Here is a 25,661-nt window from a genome sequence, read left to right as displayed (position 1 = left end):
CACAGAGCCGTGACCTTGGCCCCGAGACAGGAAGCTTTGCTCTGCCCGCTGGGTGGCCATTTTTGTACATTTTGTCCTAATCCTGCTCCGTCTTATCTGTCAGGGACTGGACTCTTTTCAAACCCAATGCCTAATTCTCCGGGCCCTGCTAGACCTACTGAACAGAGGACACAAGACAGAGATGATTACCCCTGGCTGGTGTGGCTCAGTGGATAGAGCGTCGGCCTGTGGACTGAAGGGTCCAGGGTTTGATTCCGGTCAAGGGCACATGCCCCGGTTTCAGGCTGGATCCCCAGTAGGGGGCGTGCAGGAGGCAGCTGATCCATAATTATCATCCTTGATGTTTCTCTCTCTCTGTCTCCCTCTCCCTTCCTTTCTGAAGTCAATAAAAATATATTTTTTTAAAAAAAAGAGAGAGATGATTCAGCAACAGAGCAGATCACACTCCTGAGATGATAGTAAATAAACTAGAAACGTTTACTGTTTATTAAGTGCCAGCAGCTTGCTAGTCACATGAGAAAATTGATACAGTAAATGGATGTTTCTGACCTCAGAGTCCAATTCTTGGACTCACGGGTCCCAGTTGACTTTTCCTCTGAGCAGGTGTACTAAGTAATGCTGTTCAATCCCCATGAAGACCAGGGTTCCCTGCATCCCAGCTCTATTTGGGGATGTAACGTCCCTAAACTAGACTGGGACACACAGCAGACGTCGAACTTACACCGGGGACCTTTCCTATAACCCTGTGATCTTGTTTCAACTTTCCAATGTCATGTGTGTGTTGTGTGTGTGTGTGTGTGTGAGAGTGAGTTATTTCTAACCTGTCCTCCAGGGTCACTCATTTGTAAAAAAAAGTTTAGAGAAAGTAATTTAAAGAATAAGCAAGAACAGTTGCCAACAACAACACACACACAATCATACTGGCCTTCACGAGACATGAGCAGTGTCATCGGAGGGGAAAGGGGAGCTGTCACTTGGGGTCCGGCTTTCTGGAGTCTGGAATTCACCCTCTTTGCACAGCCTTTTCCTGCTTCGTAAGACCAGCCACTGGACTGCCTTTCACTGTATCAGGAGCAGCGTGCTGGTGCCACCCAGTGTTACAACAGAGTCAAGACCATTCTGCGCATATATATATATATATATATATATATATATATATATATAAAATTTTTAAAATTGACTTCAGAGAGGAAGGGAGAGGGAGAGAGATGGAAACAATGATGAGAATCATTAATTAGCTGCCTTCTGCACACCCCCTATTGGGGATCGAGCAACCTGGGCATGTGCCCTTGACCGGAATTGAACCCCGAACCCTTCAGTCCGCAGGCTGACGATCTATCCACTGAGCCACACCATCTAGGCAGACCACTCTGCTTTTGCTTATTCTTTCCCCCCAAGGATATGTTGTTATTGATTTTTATAAAGAGAGGAGGAGAGAGAGGAGAGAGAGGGAGAGAGAGAGAGAGAGAGGAGAGAGAGGAGAGAGGAGAGAGAGAGAGGAGAGAGAGGGAGAGAGAGAGAGAGAGAGAAGAGAGAGGAGAGAGAGGGAGGAGAGAGAGAGAGAGAGAGAGAGAGGGGGGGGGAGGGAAATTTGAGAAATTTAAAATTATTCCCCCAGCCGAAACCGGTTTGGCTCAGTGGATGGAGCATCGTCCTGTAGACTGAGGGGTCCCAGGTTCGATTCCGGTCAAGGGCATGTACCTTGGCTGCGGGCACATCCCCAGTGGGGGTGTGCAGGAGGCAGCTGATCAATGTTTCTCTCTCATTGGTGTTTCTTACTCTATCCCTCTCCCTTCCCCTCTGTAAAAGAAATCAATAAAAATACATTTAAAACGGGGGGGGGGCAGGGAGAAAGCAGAGGCTGAAGACAAGTGCCCGGAGGTGTCACCCCTCACCCCAGGGAGAGCTGTGCACGGATGGGGGGGGGGTATGGGGCGGGCGCTGGGCACAGCCTCTGGCGCATCCTCCCAGCGGCCGCGCGGTGCATCATGGGAAAATCCTTCCTCCCGCGGCCATGGCCATGGTGCTCACCTGCCGGGAGGCAGCGGCGGGCTCCGGCGCCGCGGGCCGCGCATCTGGGCAGGAGGGCGGCTCCGGTGGGGCGCGGGGCGGCGGAGGGCGCTGCGGAGCCGGCGGGGGCGCGGCCCCGGGGCAGTGTTAGCGCTGAGCGGGCGCCCCGGGCCTGGGAGCCGCGGGCAGCGGGGGAGGGCGGTCCCCCAGCCCCGGGCCGCGGGCATGGGGTCCCAGGTGCTGCAGCTGCTCCGCCAGGGCGTGTGGGCCGCGCTCACCGGCGGCTGGTACCACGACCCCGAGCACAGCAAGTTCACCAACAGCTGCCACCTGTACCTGTGGCTGTTCCTGCTGCTGCTGCCGCTGGCCCTGCATCTGGTGAGCGAGAGGGGGCCTGAGGCCGGGGGGATGGGATGGAGGGGGGACAGGACAGAGGGGGGACAGGGTGGAGGGGGACAGGACAGAGGGGGGACAGGGTGGAGGGGGACAGGGTGGAGGGGGACAGGATGGAGGGGGGACAGGGTGGAGGGGGACAGGGTGGAGGGGGACAGGGTGGAGGGGGACAGGTTGGAGGGGGGACAGGGTGGAGGGGGGCCTGAGGCCGGGGGGATGGGATGGAGGGGGGACGGGATGGAGGGAGGACAGGACGGAGGGAGACAGGGTGGAGGGGGACAGAGTGGAGGGGGGACAGGACAGAGGGAGACAGGGTGGAGGGGGACAGGGTGGAGGGGAGTCAGGCTGGGTGGAGGGGAGACAGGGTGGAGGGGGATGGGATGGAGGGGGGATGGGATAGAGAGGCAAAAGCTACCCCAGCCGCTGGGTCTGCCTCCTGAAGGACAGCGCTGGCTCTGATACTCAGGAGGTGGGATGGGGAAGTTCAATGATTCTCTCTCATCACGGCTGTTTCTTTTTTCTTTTCTTTTCTTTTTTTTTAAAATATATTTTATCGACTTTTTTACTGAGAGGAAGGGAGAGGGATAGAGAGTCAGAAACATCGATGGGAGAGAAACATCCATCAGCTGCCTCCTGCACACCCCCCACTGGGGATGTGCCTGCAACCAAGGTATATGCCCTTGACCGGAATCGAACCTGGGACCCTTCAGTCTGCAGACCGACGCTCTATCCACTGAGCCACACCGGCTAGGGCTCATCATGGCTGTTTCTGTCTCTCTCTCTCCCCCTCCCTCCCTCCCTCCTCTGTTTTCCTCCCTGAAATCCATAAAAATACATTTAAAAACAACAACAACAACAACAACAACATCCTAAAGAAGTGACTCACCAAGGTCATTGGCTTGGCTGCCTGCACATCCTGCCTGCTGCCCTCCCCTGCCTGCACAGCGGGGTTTGCGGAAAGAGGATGCAGCGGGGCGATGGGGTGAGGGCCCAGCCCCGGGCCTCCTGCAGCCCTTTGATTTGTCCGTTTGAAGCAGGATCCCCCTTCCTGGGCCCCCGGGAAGCGGTGTGTTCTCACCAGGCACCGTGCTATTTATAGCCCGTCCCCGGGGAGCCAGCATGAGTCTCTCCAGGCTGCTCCGGAGATGGAGAGTCATCCCATAGTTATCAATAGGCCTGATGTGGTGTAAAGTGGTGCAGTCACGTGGAAAGCAGGAGGGCGGGTCCTCAAAACATGAATCAGGCCCCACCGGTGTGGCTCAGGGGCTGAGCGTCGGCCTAGGAACCAAGAAGTCAGGGATGGATTCCCGGTCGGGGCACAGGCCCGGGTTGCGGGCTCCATCCCCAGGATGGGGCGTGCAGGGGCAGCATATCCGTGATTCTCTCTCAGCATGGCTGTTCCTCTCTCTTCTCCCCCTCTCCCTTCCTCTCTGAAGTCAATAAAAAAAATATTTTTGAAAAATTAAACAGAATTACCATAGGACTCAGCCATTTCACATCAGATTATATATTTAAAAACAAATCGAGCCAAAACCGATTTGGCTCAGTGGATAGAGCATTGGCTTGCGGACTGGGGGGGTCCCAGTTTCGATTCCGGTCAAGGGCATGTACCTCGGTTGCGAGCACATCCCCAGTGGGGTGAGAGGCAGCTGATCAATGGTTCTCTCTCATCGATGTTTCTAGCTCTCTATCCCTCTCTGTTCCTATGTGTAAAAATCAATACAATATATATATAAAAAGAAAGGTATGCCGAAACCGGTGTGGCTCCGTGGATAGAGTGTCGGCCTGCGGACTGAAGGGTCCCGGGTTCGATTCCGGTCAAGGGCATGTAACTTGGTTGTGGGCACATCCCCGGTAGGGGGTGTGCAGGAGGCAGCTGATGGATGTTTCTCTCTCATCGATGTTTCTAACTCTCTCTCTTTCTCCCTTCCTCTCTATAAAAAAATCAATAAAATATATTTAAAAAAGAAAAGAAAGGGAGACCTATAAGCACGTGACCTTCCCCTTTCTCCTCTCTCCTCTAGGCGCTTCCTCCCAGCGCCTTCGCCGTATTTCTCTACTGCAGTTCAGTGGCTCTGCTCTTCGCAGTAATCAAACTGGTCAGCTACCGCCTGCACCTCATGTTCGATAAAGGGGAAGCCATTCGGCGAAGGCCCTCCCGGAAGAGGGAGAGGCCCAGCAAACACAGAGAGGCCAGCAGCGAGCACACACCGAGCCACAAGACCCCCAGGTAGCACGCTGACTCCGGCGTCGGCGCATCATTTAATCGTTTTCATTTGGATTAAAATATGTAATGATGCTGCAACCTGTTTGGCTCGGTGGATAGAGCGTCAGCCTGCAGACTGAGGGGTCCCAGGTTGGATACAGGTCAAGGGCATGTGCTTTGGTTGCGGGCACATCCCCAGTAGAGAGTGTGCAGGAGGCAGCTGATGGATGTTTCTCTCTCATCGATGTTTCTAGCTCTCTGTCCCTCTCCCTTCCTCTCTGTAAAAAACAAAAAAATCAATAAAATATATTTAAAAAATAAAATAAAATATTTGTTGATTTCAAAGAGGAAGGGAGAGGGAGAGAGAGGTAGAAACATCCACGATGAGAGAGAACCACGGATCGGCTGCCTCCTGCATGGCCAACCCTGGGGATCGAGCTTGCAACTGGGCATGTGCCCTGACCGGGATTCAAACCCTGGGACCTCCTGGTTCACCCACTGAGCCACACCAGCCAGGCACATGTCTAATTTTATTTTATTTTAAAATATATTTTATTGATTTTTTACAGAGAGGAAGGGAGAGAGATAGAGAGTTAGAAACATCGATGAGAGAGAGTTATCGATCAGCCGCCTCTTGCACACCCCCCACTGGGGATCTGCCCGCAACCAAGGTACATGCCCTTGACCGGAATCGAACCCAGGTCCCTTCAGTCCCCAAGCCGACGCTCTATCCATTGAGCCAAACCGGTCTTGGCCACATGTCTAATTTTAAAGTCACGTCTGTCTATGACTCTGTCTTAAAAACTTAATGTGTATGCAATGATCCTGACGCAGTGGCGCCTAGGGGAAAATGGTCCGGGGGGTCCCAGTTCGAACCAGTGTCCCGGTTCTGACGGCTGACTCCTCTGCTCTTGTGTCTCTCCTGCGGGATTAGCCATACCCAGCTGGCCGGCAGCGGCAAGAAGGGCGAGTGCGACCGGAACAGCTGCACGCCTCCCCTGGGCTGCGGCTCTCCAGGCCAGAACTCCAGCTCCCACCGCTCCTCGGGGCTGCCGGTGAGTGTCGGCTCCCCGAGTCCCCTTCCCCGGGGCCGGGAATCCAACCGGGGACCCTTCGGCCCGCAGGCAGAGGCTCTACCCACTGAGCCACACGGCCAGGGCCTATGCTACATTCCTGCACGCACCTCCTCTCTGGCTGGCTGACAGTCTGGGTATGATGAAGGGCCATTCCTAGGAGAGAACTCCCTTTTATCACAGATGGAGGATGTCTCCATGCCGATGATTCTGCATTTTTTTAAAATATATATATATTGTATTGATTTTTTTTTTTTTTTATAGAGAGGAAAGGAGAGAGATAGAGAGTTGGAAACATCGATGAGAGAGAAACATCGATCGGCTGCCTCCTGCACGCCCCCCACCAGGGATGTGCCCGCAACCAAGGTCCATGCCCTTGACCGGAATCGAACCCGGGACCCTTCAGTCCGAAGGCTGATGTTCTATCCACTGAGCCACACCGGTTTCGGCAATTTTGCATTTTTTTCCCCCCCCCATCTTACTGGAAGCATGAGCAGTGTGGCAACGGGATCGTCTCTTCCCCACAGGCCACCGAGCAGGGCGGCGGCTGCTGACTGCCGGGAAGGGGCAGTGAGCTGAGCCGTGTATTGATTGTCCTTCTCTCATTTCTTCAGGAGCTGCCTGCTCAGGAAACCGCCGAAGACCTCAAAGGTGAGTGCCTGTGGCCATCAGTTAGAGTCTCATCACAGCCCGGCCCCCCGCGAAGGGAGAAATGGTGTCGGGAGAGAGAATCCCAGTGAAGTCGTTGGAAATGCCAGCTGTGCCTGAGACGGCATAGTTATCCTTTTACTTCCTTTCTTTTACTCTTCGTTTTTTATTCATTTTATGTTTTATTTTAAAATATATTTTATTGATTTTTTTTTTTTACAGAGAGGAAGGGAGAGGAAGAGAGTTAGAAACAATGATGAGAGAGAAACATCCATCAGCTTCCTCCTGCACACCCCCTACTGGGGATGTGCCCGCAACCAAGGTCCACGCCCTTGACCAGAATCGAACCTGGGACCCTTCAGTCCGCAGGCCGACGCTCTATCCACTGAGCCACACCGGCCAGGGCACAGAGCTGATCTTTTCCCAATAAGCAGCCATGCGCTGTGGCGCTGCTGCTGTTTTCAGCTTGGTTCCCATCAGGTCTCGGCCTGGGCCATTCTCCGTGCGTTTCCGGTGCTAATAAAGTTGCTGTTGTTGTTGGATGGCAGGTGTCATTCTGGCAGACGACCAACCGGTGGTGGCCCCGGCGGCACCCACCCCTCCTGGCGCCCCCAAGGACAGCTCCCCTCCTCGTAAAGCCTCGGTGCCGGGAGCCGGGACCCCACCGGCCGGACGGCCGGAGCCGGGCGTGGCAGGAGAGGACGGCAGAGGGCGGGCCGGAGGGGGCAGGGGGCAGCCCCGTCTCCGCCACCGGTCGGAGGGCGGCCTGGAGCGCCCCCCGAGGGAGCGGCCGCACCTGTCCGCCTCCCACTCGGACCTGCAGGACACGGGCGCTTCCTTCCAGCGGTGGGGGAGCGAGGATTCGGTAACCAAGCATGATGCCCGGGGCCGCGCCGGGGAGCGGCCGCCCCGGGAGAGCCTGAGCCGCAGCTGGCCGCAGTGCCACACCGGCACCCCCCAGCCCGGCGGGCACCCCTTGGAGGACCCCTCCCGCCGGGCGGACCCGCCCTTGAACCTGCAAAGGGACGTCTCCGAGGGCCACCTGGCCGTGACCCTGACGGCCGCCTCTGCGCCCGGGGACCCACGGAGCCCCCCGCACGAGCCGATCAGGATTGTCATCACCGTGAGCAGCGCCCGGGGCTCCACGTCCGACCTGGAGAGCTCGCTCCGCCTGCAGGAGGGCGGCCCCCCCAACCTGGAGCAGAGAATCCCCGCCATCACCCTGGAGCTGCCCGAGGACCGGGGCGCCGACCAGGGGGCCCCCGAGGAGAGGTGGACGGCGGAGGCCCCCGGGGGGGAGCGGGGAAGGCCCGGCCCGGCCAGCCTGGACCCCTCGACGTGCAGGAGCGGCCAGGAGAAGCGGCACGCCCGGGTGCTCAGCATGGACAGCGGCACTGAGGTCCTCCTGAGCAGAGGCCCCGCGGAAGGCGGGCAGGAGAAGGAGCGGGCCATGCCCACGTCCAAGTCCGACCTGGAGGCCAAGGAGGGGCAGGCGCCCAACGACTCCAACTTCCTGGAGTTCGTCTCCCTGCTGGAGTCCATCAGCACGGCCACGGTGGGGGCGGGCGGCCGGAGGCGCGGCCCCGCGGAGCCGGGCAGGGAGGGCCGGCTTCCTGGAGGTGAGTGTGTGTGTTTGTGTGTGTGTGTGTGTGTGTGTGTCCCCGGGGAAGGCGGTGGGGTCTCTCCCTGTTGTCTGCCTCTGCGATTCGGTCTCTGCCTCTGAGATTTTGTGTTGCTCCTGGTGGGACCACTAGGGGGCACTGGCGTCTGCGGAAGGGGCCAGCCCTCACCAGTCCCTGCCTCGGGACAGGACCGAGTCTCCGTGAGCATCAGAGCTTGTGTTTGGAGGAGGCGTGAGGAGAAGCGATGGGTCCGTTTTTATTTTTATTTTTTTAAATTTATTTTTACTTTTAAAATATATTTTTTAATTGATTTTTTTTTTTTTTACACAGAGGAAGGAAGAGAGATAGTGAGTGAGAAACATCAATGAGAGAATCAGTTGCCTCCTGCACACCCCCCACTGGGGATGTGCCTGCAACCGAGGTCCATGCCCTTGACTGGAATCGAACCCGGGACCCTTCAGTCCGCAGGCTGACGGTCTATCCACTGAGCAAAACTGGTTTTGGCATATTTTTATTTTTAAAATATGTTTTATTGATTTTTTTTTTTTTTTACAGAGAGGAAGGGAGAGAGATAGAGAGTTACAAACAATGATGAGAGAGATACATCCACCAGCTGCCTCCTGCACGCCCCCCACCGGGATGTGCCCGCAACCAAGGCACATGCCCTTGACCGGAATCGAACCTGGGACCTTCAGTCCACAGGCTGACGCTCTATCCACTGAGCCACACCAGGTGGGGCCCAAAAATGTATTTATGAAAAATTTCTTTAAAAATATATATTTTATTGATTTTTTACAGTGAGGAAGGGAAAGGGATAGAGATTCAGAAACATTGATGAGAGAGAAACATCGACCAGCTGCCTCCTGCACACACCCCCCCCCCCAACCCCCCCCCCCCCCCACTGGGGATGTACCGCAACCAAGGCACATGCTCTCGACCGGAATCGAACCTGGGACCCTCCAGTCCCCAGGCCGACCGACGCTCTATCCACTGAGCCAGACCAGCCGGGACCCAAACACGAGTTTAAATGTGCTATGAACTCCCGGGAGCCATTCCGAGAGATCCTCTCTGCCCTTGTTTCCGCTTGGGCTGCTTGTGTCCAAACGCTTTCGCGTCCGTTTCCCGGTCCCGTCCCGTATGAACACGTAAAGCCACGCTTTGCAGACCACGGCTCCCAGGAGAGGAAGAGCGAGACCGTGGAACGTGGACGCCGCGCCAAGCAGGGGAAGCCGGACGCGCAGAGCCAGGAGCACGCCAGCCCCAGCCCCGCGCGCACGGAGCCCGCCAAGGTCACGGCCCTGTAAGGACGGCGGCCTGCCTGGCTTCGCCCCGGGGACCGCGGGCGCGCCCCCCGAGCTCTGTGTGAACCCTGTGTGTGTGCGTGTGCGTGTGCGTGTGTGTGCGTGTGCGTGTGTGTGTGCGTGTGCGTGCAGTTTCCAGGGCCACAGGCACAGACAGATCATCTACCGGGTCAGGTCCCAGCAGGACAGCTCCGTCTTGCAGGTCATCAGCGGGCCTGAGACGTCGGGGCCGGAGGAGATGTCCATGGACGCCATGCACGTCTTCATCGACGGCCACGGTGAGCCTGCGGTGCGATGGGACGACGCTCAGCCACCTGAGCCACACAGGCCAGGGCCCACTTTTTAAAAAAAATATATTTTATTGATTCTGTACAGAGAGGAAAGGAGAGAGAGAGAGAGTTAGAAACATCGATGAGAGAGAGGGTCATCGATCAGCTGCCTCCTGCCCACCCCCCACTGGGGATATTATGCCCGCCACCAAGGTGCATGCCCTTGACCGGAATCGAACCCGCGACCCTTCAGTCTGCAGGCCGATGCTCTATCCACTGAGCCAAACTGGCTTCGGCCAGGGCCCGCGTTTTATTCAAGCAGTTCCACACGCGCTCCTTCTAACGTAGCAAAGGTGGAGTTACAGCCGGCACCGGTGTGGCTCAGTGGATAGAGCGTCAGCCTGCGGACTGAAAGGTCCCGGGTTCGATTCCAGTCAAGGGCATGTACCTTGCTTGCGGGCACATTCCCAGTAGGGGGTGTGCAAGAGGCAGCTGGTCGAGGATTCTCTCTCATTGACGTTTCTAACGCTCTATCCCTCTCTGTAAAAAATCAATAAAATATATTAAAAAAAAAAAGAAAGAAAGGCAGAGTTACATTCTCTGCCGGAATGCTGTGTGTTCACAGGAGAAATCCGGTCCTGCTACTTAAAGTCTGGGACTCAGAAAGACGGCCCGGCCCAGCACCAGCCGCCCAGCCACGACGGCCTCTCTCCCGCCGGGTGAGTGAGCTCTGAGCTCCGGGATGTATGGGGTCGGGTGGCGGCTGCTGACCGAGCTGAGGGGGGACGTGGCTGTGTGTGGCCCCTGGTTGGAGTCCGTCTGTGGGTTTCGTGTGGAAAGAGAAGGAAAACCTGGCCCGGCCTGGGCATGGCTCAGGGGTTGAGCTTCGAGTCCCCTCTTCTGCCCCCCCCCCCCCCACCTCCCCAAGCATCGGGGGACTCAGTGGGGTTCAGCTCCGATGGTCACAGTCCCGGCGGTGGCCACTTGGTGGCGCCCAGGCCCCGTGCTGGCGGCCCGGCCGTTATCTCACACGCACAGATGCATGTCTCTGTCCTAACAAAAGCAGAGCTGGCTATTCCCAGACTGTAACACAAGAACCCCTGTTTAAAAGTCTACATAGCAGGCCCGAGTTTTCCAAAGGGTGCTCGCTGCTTTATGGAGGTGCCCTACCCAGTGTGCACGGGGGCTGGGACTCTCCTTTCTGCCTGCCCCCTGGGTGCCCTGCTCCCACATCGGTCCAAGGCCCCCCCCCAGGAGAGCTTGGGACACAAGACAGTAGACAAGGAACCGAGGCCCTCCCCAGGGAGGGGGCGTGCAGGAGGCAGCCAATCCACCGTTCTCTCTCATTAATGATGTTTCTCTCTCCCTCCCTCTCCCTCTCCATTCCCCTCTGAAATAAGTAAAAACATTTTTTTAAAAAAACAACAGAGCCGAGACTGGTTTGGCTCAATGGATAGAGCGTCGGCTTGGGGACTGAAAGGTCCCGGGTTCGATTCCGGTCAAGGGCATGGACCTTGGTTGCAGGCACATCCCCAGTAGGGGGTGTGCAAGAGGCAGCTGGTCGATGACTCTCTCTCTCATCGATGTTTCTAGCTCTCTATCTCTCTCCCTTCTTCTCTGTACAAAATCAATAAAATATATTAAAAACAAACAAACAAACAAACAAACACCAACAGAGAACGTGAAAGCTGTCGCCCTAGACGGCCTTGGGGAGCTCCTGCCCCCCGACAGCTCGGCATTCCCCCCGGAAGTGGCTCTGCACGCACCCTGCCACCCTCCCTGGCCTTGCCGCCCGCAACGGGGTCCCCGTGCTGTGTGTGACACGCTGACCCCGCGCCCAGCAGCGGGTAACCCGGCTCTGTCTCCCCGCCCCCCCCCAGAGACGCCCCGGTCAGCTCCTCCAGCTCCAGCTCAGGGAGCCCCGACCCGTCCTCGGGGGACGCCGCCCTGAGCCCGCTGCAGCAGCAGCTGCTGCTGATGGTGGCGCAGAGGACGCAGCCGGCCAGCCCCCGGGTACGTCTCCCCCCTCTCCCCATCCCTCCCCACCCCTGCCTCCCCCCCCGCCCCGCCCGCCCTCGCTGTGCAGAGCCCCCGAGGACAGGCGTCGGAGCTCTGTGTCCAGCGGGATGCTGGCAGCTTGGGGGCAGGTCTGGCCCGAGTGTGCGGCCCTGGGCCGTGGCCGTGACACTCTATCCGTCCGGGACGCCCCCCACGGGCAACGCAGTCACATTTTGGAAGCCGGCGAGGGAGGCAGAGGTCCGTTTTAAACACGTTGGGTTTAAGAAGGACAGTCTCGCCGAAACCGGTGCGGCTCAGTGGACAGAGCGTCGGCCTGCGGACTGAAGGGCCCCGGGTTCGATTCCGGTCAGGGGCATGTGCCCCAGTGAAGGGGGGGGGGGCGTGCAGGAGGTAACTGATCCATGGTTCTCTCTCATCATGGAGGTTTCTATCTCTCCCTCTCCCTTCTTCTCTGAAGTCAATAATAATAATAATAATAATAAAAACAATAATAATTAAAACAATGAAAGTAAAACAGTAGTATTGTGAAGTGGTGAGCAGACGAGGTGGAAGCGAGGTGCATTGGTTTAGGAACTGTGTTGGTTTACGTTCCAAAACGTGAGCTTCTGCTTTTTTTTTAAAATATGTATTTTATTGACTTTTCTCAGAGAGGAGGGGAGAGGGAGAGAGAGTTAGAAACATCGATGAGAGAGAAACATCCATCAGCTGCCTCCTGCACGCCCCCCACCGGGGATGTGCCCACCACCAAGGCACATGCCCTTGACGGGAATCGAACCCGGGACCTTTGAGTCGGCAGGCCGACGCTCTATCCACTGAGCCACACCGGCCAGGGCGAGCATCTGCGTCTTGCTCTCACACATGACGAGGTGCCTCTTGGGCGGCCGCCCATCCGTGTGAACCATGTGTGTGTGTGTCTCTCTCTCTCCCTCCCTCCCTCCCTCTTTCCCTCCCCCCCCCCTCTCTCTCTCTCTTTCTCTCTCTCTCTCCCCGGCCTGGCAGCACCGGAGCCAGGACCTGGAGGCCTCGTCCTGCTCGTCGGCCCCGGGGAAGTTCAGCCGCGACCAGTTCTACAGGTTCCTTGTCTTCCCCGGCAAGAGGGTCAAGGTCTGGTACGACCGCCTGGCGCTGCTGGCGCTGCTGGACCGGTAAGGGGCCGAGGACACGCCGGCGCGGGGCCGGCTCAGGGCACCCCCGTCGGGGGGTGGGGGGGGGACACGGGTCCCTGAGGTTCTTGGGAACACGCTCAGGTTGCACACGCGTGTGCTGCGAACCCGCCGGCGCAGTGCGATCCGGACGAGGAAAGGCGCGGTCGCTCGGCCGTTAAAATGGGAGGCGTGAGCCGAAACCGGTGTGGCTCCGTGGATAGAGCGCCGGCCTGCGGACTGAAGGGTCCCGGGTTCGATTCCGGTCAGGGGGATGGACCTTGGTGGCGGGCACATCCCCGGTAGGAGGCGTGCAAGAGGCAGCTGGTCGATGATTCTCTCATCAATCGATGATTCTCTCATCGATGTTTCTATCCCTCTCTCTTCCTCTCTATAAAAAAAAATCAATAAAATATATTAAAAAAACAAAAATAATAAAATAAAATAAGACGGGAGGCCGGCCGGCCGGCCGGCGTGGCTCCGTGGTTGAGCGTCCACCTAGGAACCAGGAGGCCACGGTTCGACGGTTCGATTCCCGGGGCACCGGGTCCTCTGCTCGGGGCGCGCGCGGGGTTCTCCGGGGACAGACGGCCAGGCCCCCGCGCCCCTCTGTCGCTGCAGGACGGAGGACGTCAGGGAGAACGTGCTGGCCGTCTCGCTGGTCGTGCTGGTGTCGCTGCTGGGCTTCCTGACGCTGAGCCGCGGGCTCTGCAAGGACCTGTGGGCGCTGCTCTTCTGCCTGGTGATGGCCGGCTGCCAGTACTCCCTGCTCAAGGCAAGCGCCCCCCCTCCCTCCAGCCTCCCCCGCCCCCCGCCGCCCCCTCAGCCCCCTGTCGCTGACGCAGGCCCTTCTGCTTGGCGTTCCAGAGCGTCCAGCCGGACCCCGCCTCGCCCATCCACGTGAGTGTCCGGGGAGACAGGCTGGGGGTCTGCTCTGCTCGGGTGGGAGACAGGGATTGAACGGCCATAGTCTGCTCAGAAGGCAAAAGAGAGCCCGGCCAGCGTGGCTCAGGGGCTGAGCATCGGCCTAGGAACCAGGAGGTCCCGGTTCGATTCCCGGTCAGGGCACAGGCCCGGGTTGCGGGCTCCATCCCCAGGGTGGGGCGTGCAGGAGGCAGCCGGTCCATGGTTCTCTCTCATCATGGATGTCCCTCTCCTTTCCCCTCTGAAGTCAATATATACGTGTGTGTGTGTGTGTGTGTGGCCCTATCCACTGAGCCAAACCGGTCAGGGCAGGGCCCTGGTTTCCATTTCTTAATGCTGAGACGGAATTCCCGCCCCCATTCATCTATGACCTACTCAGGATTCAAGAGGAAATTTCACACGCGCGCAGCTATTCCGTGAGGACCAAGCCGGGACTCTGGGCCAGGCCTCGCCAGCCCCCCACGGACAGCCTGCCCCCACCCCCTTCCTATCAGACGGTGGTCTCGGAATAGGGCTGCTGCTGCGACAGCGGCGGCCGCGGTTTAAATTGCGTTTCTAAATGTAACACGCTCGAGGCAGCATCTGAAAACCCACGTCTGAAACCCCATCGCTTTCGTCTCTCCTTGTTATACGCAGAGCGGCTCATGGATTGCAAAACTATTCCCCCTGCCTCATTTAAAAAAAATTTACATATATTCAATATATATATATGTTTTTGTTGGTTTCTAGAGAGAGGAAGGGAGGAGAGAGAGATAGAAACATTCATGATGGGAGAGAATCATATCAATAGATCGGCTGCCTCCTGCATGCCCCCTACTGGGGATCGAGCCTGCAACCTGGGCCTGTGCCTTTGACGGGAATCGAACCTGGGACCCTTCAGTCCGCAGGCCGACACTCTATCCACGGAGCCAAACCGGCTCTAGGGCTTCCAAAGACCTGGGAAAAGGTAGCCCACAAGGTGCAATTCTATTTCCTACGAATAGTAAAGCTCTGCATAGACCATGCAGTTTAAGCTCCTGGTAAATTTGCAGAATCCGAGAGGGCAGACATACATGCTTTTCGATGTTCTTATAAAACAGAATCAGCATCCTTCCCCTCACCACCACCCCTTTTCCCCCCGGTGTTTCACCTGTATGGGTTATGGGAGGGCTGAGGGGGATGCGTTTTATGGTGTAGGTCATCTTATATGGTATAAGCCCGCGGTCGGCAAACCGTGGCTCGCGAGCCACCTGCGGCTCTTTGGCCCCTTGAGTGTGGCTCTTCCACAAAACACCACGGGCTGGGCGAGTCTATGTGGAAGACGTGGCGTTCGAAGAAGTTTACGTTTAAAAAAATGTGGCTCTCCAAAGAAATTTCAGCCCTGACCGGTGTGGCTCAGTGGATAGAGCACTCGGCCTGCGGACTGAAGGGTCCCAGGTTCGATTCCGGCCAAGGGCATGGACCTTGGTTGCGGGCACATCCCCGGTGGGGGGTGTGTGTGTGTGTGCAGGAGGCAGCTGGTCGATGTTTCTCTCTCATCGACGTTTCTAGCTCTCTATCCCTCTCCCTTCCTCTCTGTAAAAAATCAATAAAATATATTTTTTTTTTTAAAAAGAAGAAATTCCGATCATCGTCCTGTTGACAGTTGGCTCTGTGGGCTCCTGAGTTTGCCGACCGCGGGGGCCAGCGATGGGCTGCGGGAATCTCGTCGTGTCGTCGGGAGGAAAGGTGCCATCCTCCGGACGCTGTGTTTGTCTCCTAGGGCCACAACCAAGTCATTGCGTACAGCAGACCAATCTATTTTTGTGTGCTGTGCGGCCTTCTTTTGCTTCTCGATGCAGGGGCCAAGGCCAGGCACCCCCCCGCCTACGCCAAGTACGGCCTGACGCTGTGCTCACCGGAGTCACTCCAGTCCGCCAGGGACTTCCTCCTCGGTGAGCGTCTGGGGGTGGGGGGTGTGGGTGGGCGGGAGTGGGGGGGGCCGGGGGGGTGTGTGTGCCGGAAACCAATCGTTGTCTCGCTAATAGAAAGAGGCTGGTCAGCCTCGAAGCTCTGAGAGGTCAGAGCCAACCACTCCCTCTCTAATGGAGACCATAGTAGCTGAGGCAAGGTCCCCATCTTGTAATCATGTCAATCCTCACCGATAGGATAATCTGCGTATTCCCTGCCTGAGGGCTATGGGTGTTTCCCAAAGCTGCTTCAGGGTACTGGGTGTATCCCATAGCAGCCTCCATAAAAGGGACAGCAAGGCCAGAGCCTAGAGGGTCTTCCCACTAGAGGTGGACGCCCGCCTGGCCCCCCATTTGTCCCAAACTAACTCTTTTCCAGTCTCTCTCTTCCTTTCAGTGTGCGGCCTCCTCCAGAAACCGGACCCTGAGTGGGCCCTGAACCACGCGGGCCGCGTTAAGGGTTCCCAGGGGCGGGGGGCCTGGCCTCCCTTTCCCTCCTGAGAAACGCCCCGGTGGGAGGGACTGCCCCACTCGAGGGAGGGCCTGGGGCGAATCTGTGCATTTCCCTCTGGGCTCGCCCGCCTGTGGGGGCACCATGGGTGCCGGGACCCCAGAGCCCCCAGTGCCCGATCATTCTTGGTCCCAGGTGGCGTGGCTTGGGGGTTGAGCATCGACCTACGATCCAGGAGGTCGCGGTGTGATTCCCGGTCAGGTGGACGCTCGAACCCTGAGCCACGCCGGCCGGGCTGTATGATTATTTATTCACCAGAGGCCCGGTGCACCAAATTCCTGCAAGAGCCGGCCTTCCTGCCCCCGGCACCGGCTTCCCTCTGGCACCGGGACTTGGGATTGCTCCCTCCGGCCGCCGGCAAGCATCCGGGACCCGGGCTTCCCTCCAGCCCCGGCCTCGTCCGGAAAATGTTTGGAAGGACGTCCGGTCCAATTAGCACACTACCCTTGTATTATGATAGATCATTGCGTTATTTTTTAAAATATTTTATTGATTTTTTTTTTTTTTTTTTTTTTTTTTTTTACCGAGAGGAAGGGAGAGGGATAGAGTTAGAAACATCGATGAGAGAGAAGCATCGATCAGCTGCCTCCTGCACGCCCCCCACTGGGGATGTGCCCGCAACCAAGGTCCATGCCCTTGACTGGAATCGAATCCGGGACCCTTGAGTCTGCAGGCCGACGCTCTATCCACTGAGCCACACCGGCCAGGGCCGTTGTGTTATTTCACAGCCCACGTACCTCGGCGGGAGGCCCTACCACCGCCACGGACAGACGTGGCCCTCTGTGGGCCAGAATGCCATCGTCTGGCCTGCGAGGGTCGTTCAGACCTCGCCACTGAAAACAGGGCATCGAATTCCCCGTGTGCGTCCACCTGTGACCGCGTGGTGCCGAGCCACGGCCCACGTCTCACTGCCACGCCCCCCCCCCCTTTTCCCCACCAAACGGGCCCACGCTGTTCGCGAGACAGCGACACGGAAATCTCCGTCCCTGCAATTCCACCGGAAAGCCCGCATGTCTGAGTTTTCAGCGAGAACGAAACGCCGTCCTCCCCCCACTCCCCCTCCCCCTCCCCACCTCACACCCCCCTCCACCCTCGGCCTCCCCTCCCGCTGTGGACTAGTAGATGTATAGGGTTTAGACATAATCCCAGTGTTTGCCGTATTGGGTTTCAAATCTAATTTCCTTTGTTTTATTGAGGATTACCAGGATCCAGCCCCATTGGCATTCTATCCAGAGTACACTGGAAGACAGAGAGCCATAGCATTGCTAAGAGAGAGAGAGAGGGAGGGAGGGAGGGAGGGAGAGAGAAAAACATCAATGATGAGAGAGAGTCGTGGATCGGCTGCCTCCTGCAGAGAGAGAGAGAGAGAGAGAGAGAGAGAGAGAGAGAGAGAGAGAGAGAGAGGGAGAGAGAGAGAAACATCCATGATGAGAGAGAGTCGTGGATCGGCGGCCTCCTGCATTCCCCCCACTGGGGATCAAGCCCACACCCCGGGCCTGTGCCCTGACCGGGAATCGAACCCGGACCTCCTGGTTCCCAGGCCGATGCTCAGTCACTCACCGCCCTCTGTCTGCCCGCAGGGTTTCTGTATTGCTTCCCCGCCATCTCCCTCCTGGGCCTCTTCCCGCAGATCGACACGTTCTGTGTTTACCTCCTGGAGCAGATCGACATGCTGGTCTTCGGCGGCTCTGGTACGTTCCCTGGTCCTCCTCCTCCTCCTCCTCCTCCTCTTCACCCTCCCCCTTCTCTTTCTCTTCTTCCTCCTTCTCTTCCTCCTCCCTCTCCTCCTCCCTCTCCTCTCTCTCCTCTTCCTCCTCCTCCTCCCTCTCCTCCACCTCCTCCTCCTCCTTCTCCCCCCCTCCTCTTTCTCCTCCTCCTCCCCCTCTTCCTCCTCCTCCTCCTCCCCTCCTTCCCCTCCTCCTCCTCCTCCTCTCCTCCTTCTCCTCCTCCTCCCCCTTTTCCTCCTCCTCCTCCTCCCCCTCCCTCTCCTTCACCTCTCCCTTCCTCTCCTCCTCTTCCTCCTCCCTCTCCTCCACCTCCTCCTCCTCCAGGTCCGAGGTTCAGGTCCTGGAACTCCCGGGCCTGGGCAGGCGGGTGGCTTCTCGCCCTGAGCCCCTGACCTGCTTCAGGCCGGCTCTGTCAGGGGTCTCCCAGCCAAGCCGACAGGGGCCACCTGGCCGGGCCGGCCGGCGGGAGCCCGGGAGGGTGGGCTGCGGTGCAGGAAGGCGCTGTGTCTGTTGCAGCCGTGTCTGGCATGACCTCGGCCGTGTGCAGCGTGGCCCGCAGCGCGGCCGCCGCCTGCGCCCTGCACGCGCTCTGCTTCAGCGCCGTGAAGGTAGGTGCGGCCCCCGCCTGCCCGGCCCCCCGCCTGCCCGGCCCCCCCGGCGCCCCGGCCCGGACCCAGCGGTGGCCTCCCCGCAGGAGCCCTGGAGCACCCAGCACATCCCCGCGCTGTTCTCCGCCTTCTGCGGCCTCCTGGTCTCCCTGTGCCTCCACCTGAGCCGGCAGAGCAGCGACCCGGCCGTGCTCCTGTGAGTGACGCCCCACGCCAGGAACACGCCAGGAACACGCCAGGAACACGCCAGGAACATGCCAGGAACACGCTCCACACTGCAGCACAAGCACTGAGCTCACACACACACACACACACACACACACACACGCCCTGTGCTGGGACACACACCTTGTACACGCCTGTGCTGTGACATGCACACACCTGTGAGTCACACACACACACACACACACACTGCGCGTGGGCCCCTGCAGCCTTGCTCTCACGGCGGGGGGCGGGGGGGGAGGGAGCAGAGACAGCGGCTCAGGGCCAGGGGGTCGCACCCTTCCTAGCCGTTCCCTGGGCGAGGCGGGCAGGGGGGAGGGGGGATTGCAGGCTGGCCAGAACCCCCTGAGCTGCCAGCACACCTTCCAGGCCTCTGAGCTCCCGAGTAAAGCACACGAGGCAGGGGTGCAGGGGTGCGGGGATGGGGGGGTACAGGGGTATGGGGAGGAGGGAGGGGTGCAGGGGTGGAGGAGGGGTGCAGGGGTGCGGGGATGGGGGAGGGGCGCAGGGGTATGGGGAAGAGGGAGGGGTGCAGGGGTGGAGGAGGGGTGTAGGGGTGCGGGGATGGGAGAGGGGTGCAGGGGTATGGGGAGGAGGGAGGGGTGTAGGGGTGGAGGAGGGGTGCAGGGGTGCGGGGGTGGGGAGGCAGGTGCAGGGGAGCCTGCAGCCTGAGCCTGCCCCGCTGTTCCCGTGGGCGAGCATCTGAGTAGCACCCGCCCCAGCCTGGACCCTCTCTGCGCCCGTCTGTGAGCGTGGGGTCCACGTGGAGGCCAAGGCCACGGCCACGGCCACGACCACAGGTTCCCATCAGCCAAAGGCGCGTGTCTCCCCCGCCAGGTCCTTCATCCGGGGCCGATGGTTCCCCCGGAGCTCCCCCCGGGACCCCGCGGAGCCGGCTGAGGACCCGCTCCCGGGGAAGATGCGGGACTCGGTGGTGAGACACGCTGCCGGGCGGCAGCCGGGCACCGCATGGCATGCTGGGAGGCACCCTGGCACGGCCAGGCCAGGGCCCGTGGCACGATGGAAAGCCGTCCCGGGAGGAAAGTTCACTCCGATGAGGACTCACAAACAAACCAACAAACAGACGAAAAATAAAACAAAACAAACCCCTAAAACTCTGAATAAAATACAAATACGTCCTTCCATGTGACCAAAAAAATAAATAAATAAATAAATTGCCAAGATACTAAGGAATCACCAGGTTAAAACCTGGGGGGAGCAGAGCAGGCTGCTGCCCTGGCCTCAGGGCCATCGCCTGCCCTGGGGTGGACCTTGACCTCGGACGGGGGCGGGGGAGGGCAGCGGAAGCCAGGCCGGTGCCTCTTGCCCGTCGAAATGCCAGCGGGGGCCTGTGTCTGTAAGCCTCGGACCCGAGCGGGAAACCCCCTTCTCTCCTGGTTAGCGGACGAGGGCGAGCCCGGCAGGTCCTTCCCCGGGTCCCCCGCCCCGGTCTCCCCGATGCCCCCCGGAGGGAGGTCCTGGAGGGTCCATCCCGCGCCTGCGGCCGGCGGGAAGCTCGTCGGGGTCCTGAGTGGCCTGGGGACGGGGTTGTCGGGGGAAACGCGAAGGCAGGACCCCAGCGGCCACTGTCCCCGCAGAAGGCCGTCCTGCGGTCGGACCTGCTCCTGTGCCCCCTGGCCGCCGTGCTGTCCTTCGCGGTGAGCGCCAGCACCGTGTTCCTGTCCCTGAGGGTGCGTGTCCCCCGCTGGTCCCGCTCCCCATGGCGGGTGGGCCCGAGGGAGGCGGCGGGGCGGCTGGGAGGCCTGAGGGGGATGTGAGGCCTGAGGGGGTGGGCGGGGAGGGGTTTCCAGCTGAGGTTTGGCTTCTTTTTTGGGGGGTGGGTATTCCTCACTCAAGTTTTTCCATGGATTTCTTTTTTAAAATATACTTTATTGATTTTTAAAAATATATATATTTTATTGATTTTTTTTACAGAGAGAAAGGGAGAGATAGAGAGCTAGAAACATCGATGAGAGAGAAATATCGACCAGCTGCCTCTTGCACACCCCCTACCGGGGATGTGCCCGCAACTAAGGTACATGCCCCTGACCGGAATCGAACCTGGGACCTTTCAGTCCGCAGACCGATGCTCTACCACTGAGCCACACCGGCTTCGGCTTTATTGATTTTTTTACAGAGAGGAAGGGAGACGGATAGGGAGCTAGAAACATCGATGTGAGAGAATCATCCATCAGCTGCCTCCTGCACACCCACTACTGGGGATGTGCCCGCAACCAAGGTCCATGCCCCTGACTGGGAATCGAACCGGGGACCGCCTGGTTCCTAGGTCAATGCTCAGCCTCGGAGCCACGCCCGCCAGGCAGTTTTGTTGTTCTTCAATCTTTTTATTTTATTTATTTATTTTAATAGATTTTATTGATTTTTTTTTTACAGAGAGGAAGGGAGGAGAGTTAGAAACATCGACGAGAGGGAAACATCGATCAGCTGCCTCCTGCACACCTCCTACTGGGGATGTGCCTGCCACCAAGACGCATGCCCTTTCCTGGGATCGAACCTGGGACCCTTCTGTCTGCAGGCCGACGCTCTATCCACTGAGCCACACTGGTTTCAGCAATCTTTAAAAAAAAAAAAAATATTCCGTGGTCAGAACTCTCTGGGCCTCTCGACTTGCTCAGCCTGTTCTCTGCCCCCCTTTGTGGCTCTGGGTGGCTCTGAGCACAGAGATGGGGCTCGTGGCGACGACGAGCAGGTCCGAGGCCTGAGGCGAGGCCTGAGCTTGTGTCTGAGCTTGAACGGGGGACGGGGAGGCTGGTGGCCCGGCCCCCCCCGGGCGGCCGGTCTCACGGTCCCGCCCTCCGCCCCGCAGCCCTTCCTGGGCCTGGCGCTGTTCGCCGTGGCCGGCGCCGTGGGCTTCGTGACCCACTACCTGCTCCCGCAGCTGCGCAAGCACCACCCCTGGATGTGGCTGGCGCACCCCGTGCTCCGGGGCAGGGAGCACCGGCAGCGGGAGGTGACGGGTGAGTGGTGGCCGGGGCCGTGCCTCCGGCCTCGGGTGTCCCCCCGAACACAGTGCGTGTCTCCGTGAGGCCGTGAGGCCGGGGCGGGCGGCATGGCGGGAGGAGGCGGCTGTCCTGTCCGCTGGGGCTCAGACCAGAGGGAGGCGGCGGCTGCTTCTGCATCCTGTCCTGAACGTCAGCGTGCCCGGCGTCTGACAGTCCGATCACACCCCCCTGTCCCCCACCACAGCCCCATCCCCGGGGACCCAGGGCCTCTACCGCTAGCAACTACCAGCTAATCAAATGTTCCCTTTAAGTCGGCGTTTCCCCGTCAGCGCTGTGGGTGAGGGTGGCTTCTGTTGCTCTCAAAGTACATACGTATTTAAAATATATATATATATATATATATATATATATATATATATATATATATATATTTTTTTTTTTTTTAATTGATTTTTTTTACAGAGAGGAAGAGAGGGGGATAGAGAGTTAGAAGCATCGACCAGCTGCCTCCTGCACACCCCCTACTGGGGGTGTGCCGGCCACCAAGGTCCGTGCCCTTGATGGGATTTGAACCCGGGACCCTTGAGTCTGCAGGCCGACGCTCTGTCCACTGAGCCACACCAGCCAGGGCTGTCCACGCATTTTCTAAGGGGCCGCATTGCACTGGCTGTGACACCGCCGCGTCCTGTGAACTGAGAACTCTGGAGAAGCCTTGCCTTTTAGGGGATGCGCCAGTGAGAGCGGCCGGTTTTGTAACCCACACGGTAGCTCTCACAGCCTGCCGTCTGCTTCCTCTTCGTCCCATTTCACCCTCCCTGGGCCCCCAGCCCCTGAAACGGGAGGAAATAAAAACAGATGTTTCGCCAAAACCGGTGTGGCTCAGTGGATGGAGCGTCGGCCTGCGGACTGAAGGGTCCCGGGTTCGATTCCGGTCAAGGGCATGGACCTTGGTGGCCAGCACATCCCTGGTGGGGGGCGTGCAAGAGGCATCTGGTCCATGTTTCTCTCTCATGGATGTTTCTAACTCTCCATCCCTCTCCCTTCCTCTCTGCAAAAAATCAATAATATATATATATATATATATATATATATATATATATATATTTTTTTTTTTTTTTTTAAATTTATTATTATTTTTTTTAATGGATGTTTCCTGAGCCCGCCTCCAGAGCGGGAGGCATCTGCTGGGCCACTGCTTGTGTGGCTGCTCCCTGCTCCTGCTTTTGGATTAAAGGGGATGGAGGGGGTAATTGCTTATCAGGCGGAATTAAAGGGGAGGGGTATTGTTTATTAAAGTGAATTAAAGGGGGGGTAATTGCTTATCAGGCGGAATTAAAGGGAGGCACTGCTGGCGTCCCAGCGCCCGGAGACAGATGCCTGGAGACAGATGGGTGACGGGCGCCCCGGGGGGCGGGTGTCTCCGCAGAGGCCGCCCACGTGATGTGGTTCGAGCGGCTGTACCTGCGGCTGCAGTGCGTGGAGAAGTATGCCCTGCACCCCGCCATCGTCCTCAACGCCCTCACCCTCGACGCCTTCGCCATCAGCACCTACCGGCGGCCGGGCACCCAGTGAGCGCGGGAGGGGCACCCAGTGAGCGCGGGAGGGGCACCCAGTGAGCGCGGGAGGGGCACCCAGTGAGCGCGGGAGGGGCTGGCTCTCCTCCCGTTGGGCTCACAGCCTTGGCAGGACCAAGCGAACCTCCTCCGGACTGGAGGTCGGCGTCATGGGGGTCTGTCCCCACCCTGCAGGGCACAGAGCGGGCACAGAGCACAGAGCACAGAGCGGGCACAGAGCTCAGAGCACAGAGCACAGAGAGGGCTCAGAGCACAGAGCAGGCACAGAGCACAGAGCGGGCACAGAGCACAGAGCGGGCACAGAGCGGGCTCAGAGCACAGAGCGGGCACAGAGCACAGAGCGGGCACAGAGCTCAGAGCGGGCACAGAGCTCAGAGCGGGCACAGAGCACAGAGCGGGCACAGAGCGGGCACAGAGCTCAGAGCACAGAGCGGGCACAGAGCGGGCACAGAGCTCAGAGCGGGCACAGAGCACAGAGCGGGCACAGAGCACAGAGCGGGCACAGAGCGGGCTCAGAGCACAGAGCGGGCACAGAGCACAGAGCGGGCACAGAGCACAGAGCGGGCACTGAGCGGGCACAGAGCACAGAGCGGGCTCAGAGCACAGAGCGGGCACAGAGCACAGAGCGGGCACTGAGCGGGCACAGAGCACAGAGCGGGCTCAGAGCACAGAGCGGGCACAGAGCTCAGAGCACAGAGCACAGAGAGGGCTCAGAGCACAGAGCAGGCACAGAGCACAGAGCGGGCACAGAGCACAGAGCGGGCACAGAGCTCAGAGCGGGCACAGAGCGGGCACAGAGCTCAGAGCGGGCACAGAGCTCAGAGCGGGCACAGAGCGGGCACAGAGCTCAGAGCGGGCACAGAGCTCAGAGCGGGCACAGAGCTCAGAGCGGGCACAGAGCGGGCACAGAGCTCAGAGCGGGCACAGAGCACAGAGCGGGCACTGAGCGGGCACAGAGCACAGAGCGGGCTCAGAGCACAGAGCGGGCACAGAGCTCAGAGCACAGAGCACAGAGAGGGCTCAGAGCACAGAGCAGGCACAGAGCACAGAGCGGGCACAGAGCACAGAGCGGGCACAGAGCTCAGAGCGGGCACAGAGCTCAGAGCGGGCACAGAGCGGGCACAGAGCTCAGAGCGGGCACAGAGCGCAGAGCGGGCACAGAGCGGGCACAGAGCTCAGAGCGGGCTCAGAGCACAGAGCGGGCACAGAGCACAGAGCGGGCACTGAGCGGGCACAGAGCACAGAGCGGGCTCAGAGCACAGAGCGGGCACAGAGCACAGAGCGGGCACAGAGCTCAGAGCACAGAGCACAGAGAGGGCTCAGAGCACAGAGCAGGCACAGAGCACAGAGCGGGCACAGAGCACAGAGCGGGCACAGAGCTCAGAGCACAGAGCGGGCACAGAGCGGGCACAGAGCACAGAGCGGGCACAGAGCACAGAGCGGGCACAGAGCACAGAGCGGGCACAGAGCGGGCTCAGAGCACAGAGCGGGCACAGAGCACAGAGCGGGCTCAGAGCACAGAGCGGGCACAGAGCACAGAGCGGGCTCAGAGCACAGAGCGGGCACAGAGCACAGAGCGGGCTCAGAGCACAGAGCGGGCACAGAGCACAGAGCGGGCACAGAGCACAGAGCACAGAGCGGGCTCAGAGCACAGAGCGGGCATAGAGCACAGAGCGGGCACTGAGCGGGCACAGAGCACAGAGCGGGCTCAGAGCACAGAGCGGGCACAGAGCTCAGAGCACAGAGCACAGAGAGGGCTCAGAGCACAGAGCAGGCACAGAGCACAGAGCGGGCACAGAGCACAGAGCGGGCACAGAGCACAGAGCGGGCACAGAGCGGGCTCAGAGCACAGAGCGGGCACAGAGCACAGAGCGGGCACAGAGCTCAGAGCGGGCACAGAGCTCAGAGCGGGCACAGAGCGGGCACAGAGCTCAGAGCGGGCTCAGAGCACAGAGCGGGCACAGAGCACAGAGCGGGCACAGAGCACAGAGCACAGAGCGGGCTCAGAGCACAGAGCGGGCACAGAGCACAGAGCGGGCACAGAGCACAGAGCACAGAGCGGGCTCAGAGCACAGAGCGGGCACAGAGCACAGAGCGGGCACAGAGCGGGCACAGAGCTCAGAGCGGGCACAGAGCTCAGAGCGGGCACAGAGCACAGAGCGGGCACAGAGCGGGCACAGAGCTCAGAGCGGGCACAGAGCTCAGAGCACAGAGCGGGCACAGAGCGGGCACAGAGCTCAGAGCGGGCACAGAGCACAGAGCGGGCACAGAGCACAGAGCGGGCACAGAGCGGGCTCAGAGCACAGAGCGGGCACAGAGCACAGAGCGGGCACAGAGCACAGAGCGGGCACTGAGCGGGCACAGAGCACAGAGCGGGCTCAGAGCACAGAGCGGGCACAGAGCACAGAGCGGGCACTGAGCGGGCACAGAGCACAGAGCGGGCTCAGAGCACAGAGCGGGCACAGAGCTCAGAGCACAGAGCACAGAGAGGGCTCAGAGCACAGAGCAGGCACAGAGCACA

The 25,661-nt window shown here is 59.3% G+C and overlaps 1 protein-coding gene across 1 annotated transcript in view; it reads left to right on the top strand.

Annotated features, from left to right (window-relative positions):
- Positions 1 to 2,165: 2,165 nt before the first annotated feature.
- PCNX2 (pecanex 2) overlaps positions 2,166 to 25,661 on the top strand; it is a 43,656-nt gene continuing 20,160 nt past the window's right edge. The window contains exons 1-20 of the mRNA XM_036453368.2: positions 2,166 to 2,388; positions 4,428 to 4,633; positions 5,544 to 5,664; positions 6,297 to 6,333; positions 6,879 to 7,949; positions 9,117 to 9,252; positions 9,386 to 9,531; positions 10,148 to 10,241; positions 11,403 to 11,535; positions 12,541 to 12,686; positions 13,305 to 13,458; positions 13,551 to 13,583; positions 15,349 to 15,520; positions 17,627 to 17,737; positions 18,290 to 18,381; positions 18,468 to 18,577; positions 19,441 to 19,537; positions 20,202 to 20,294; positions 21,431 to 21,581; positions 22,993 to 23,134. Coding sequence (XP_036309261.1) covers positions 2,236 to 2,388; positions 4,428 to 4,633; positions 5,544 to 5,664; positions 6,297 to 6,333; positions 6,879 to 7,949; positions 9,117 to 9,252; positions 9,386 to 9,531; positions 10,148 to 10,241; positions 11,403 to 11,535; positions 12,541 to 12,686; positions 13,305 to 13,458; positions 13,551 to 13,583; positions 15,349 to 15,520; positions 17,627 to 17,737; positions 18,290 to 18,381; positions 18,468 to 18,577; positions 19,441 to 19,537; positions 20,202 to 20,294; positions 21,431 to 21,581; positions 22,993 to 23,134 — 3,398 coding nt within the window. The 5' untranslated portion in view covers positions 2,166 to 2,235. The remainder of the gene's footprint in view (positions 2,389 to 4,427; positions 4,634 to 5,543; positions 5,665 to 6,296; positions 6,334 to 6,878; positions 7,950 to 9,116; positions 9,253 to 9,385; positions 9,532 to 10,147; positions 10,242 to 11,402; positions 11,536 to 12,540; positions 12,687 to 13,304; positions 13,459 to 13,550; positions 13,584 to 15,348; positions 15,521 to 17,626; positions 17,738 to 18,289; positions 18,382 to 18,467; positions 18,578 to 19,440; positions 19,538 to 20,201; positions 20,295 to 21,430; positions 21,582 to 22,992; positions 23,135 to 25,661) is intronic.

The sequence above is a fragment of the Pipistrellus kuhlii genome, unplaced genomic scaffold, assembly GCF_014108245.1.
Source record: "Pipistrellus kuhlii isolate mPipKuh1 unplaced genomic scaffold, mPipKuh1.p scaffold_m20_p_25, whole genome shotgun sequence".
NCBI lineage: Eukaryota > Metazoa > Chordata > Mammalia > Chiroptera > Vespertilionidae > Pipistrellus > Pipistrellus kuhlii.
The sequence above is the reverse complement of the archived record's forward strand: the minus strand, read 5'-3'. Positions and strand labels throughout refer to the sequence as shown.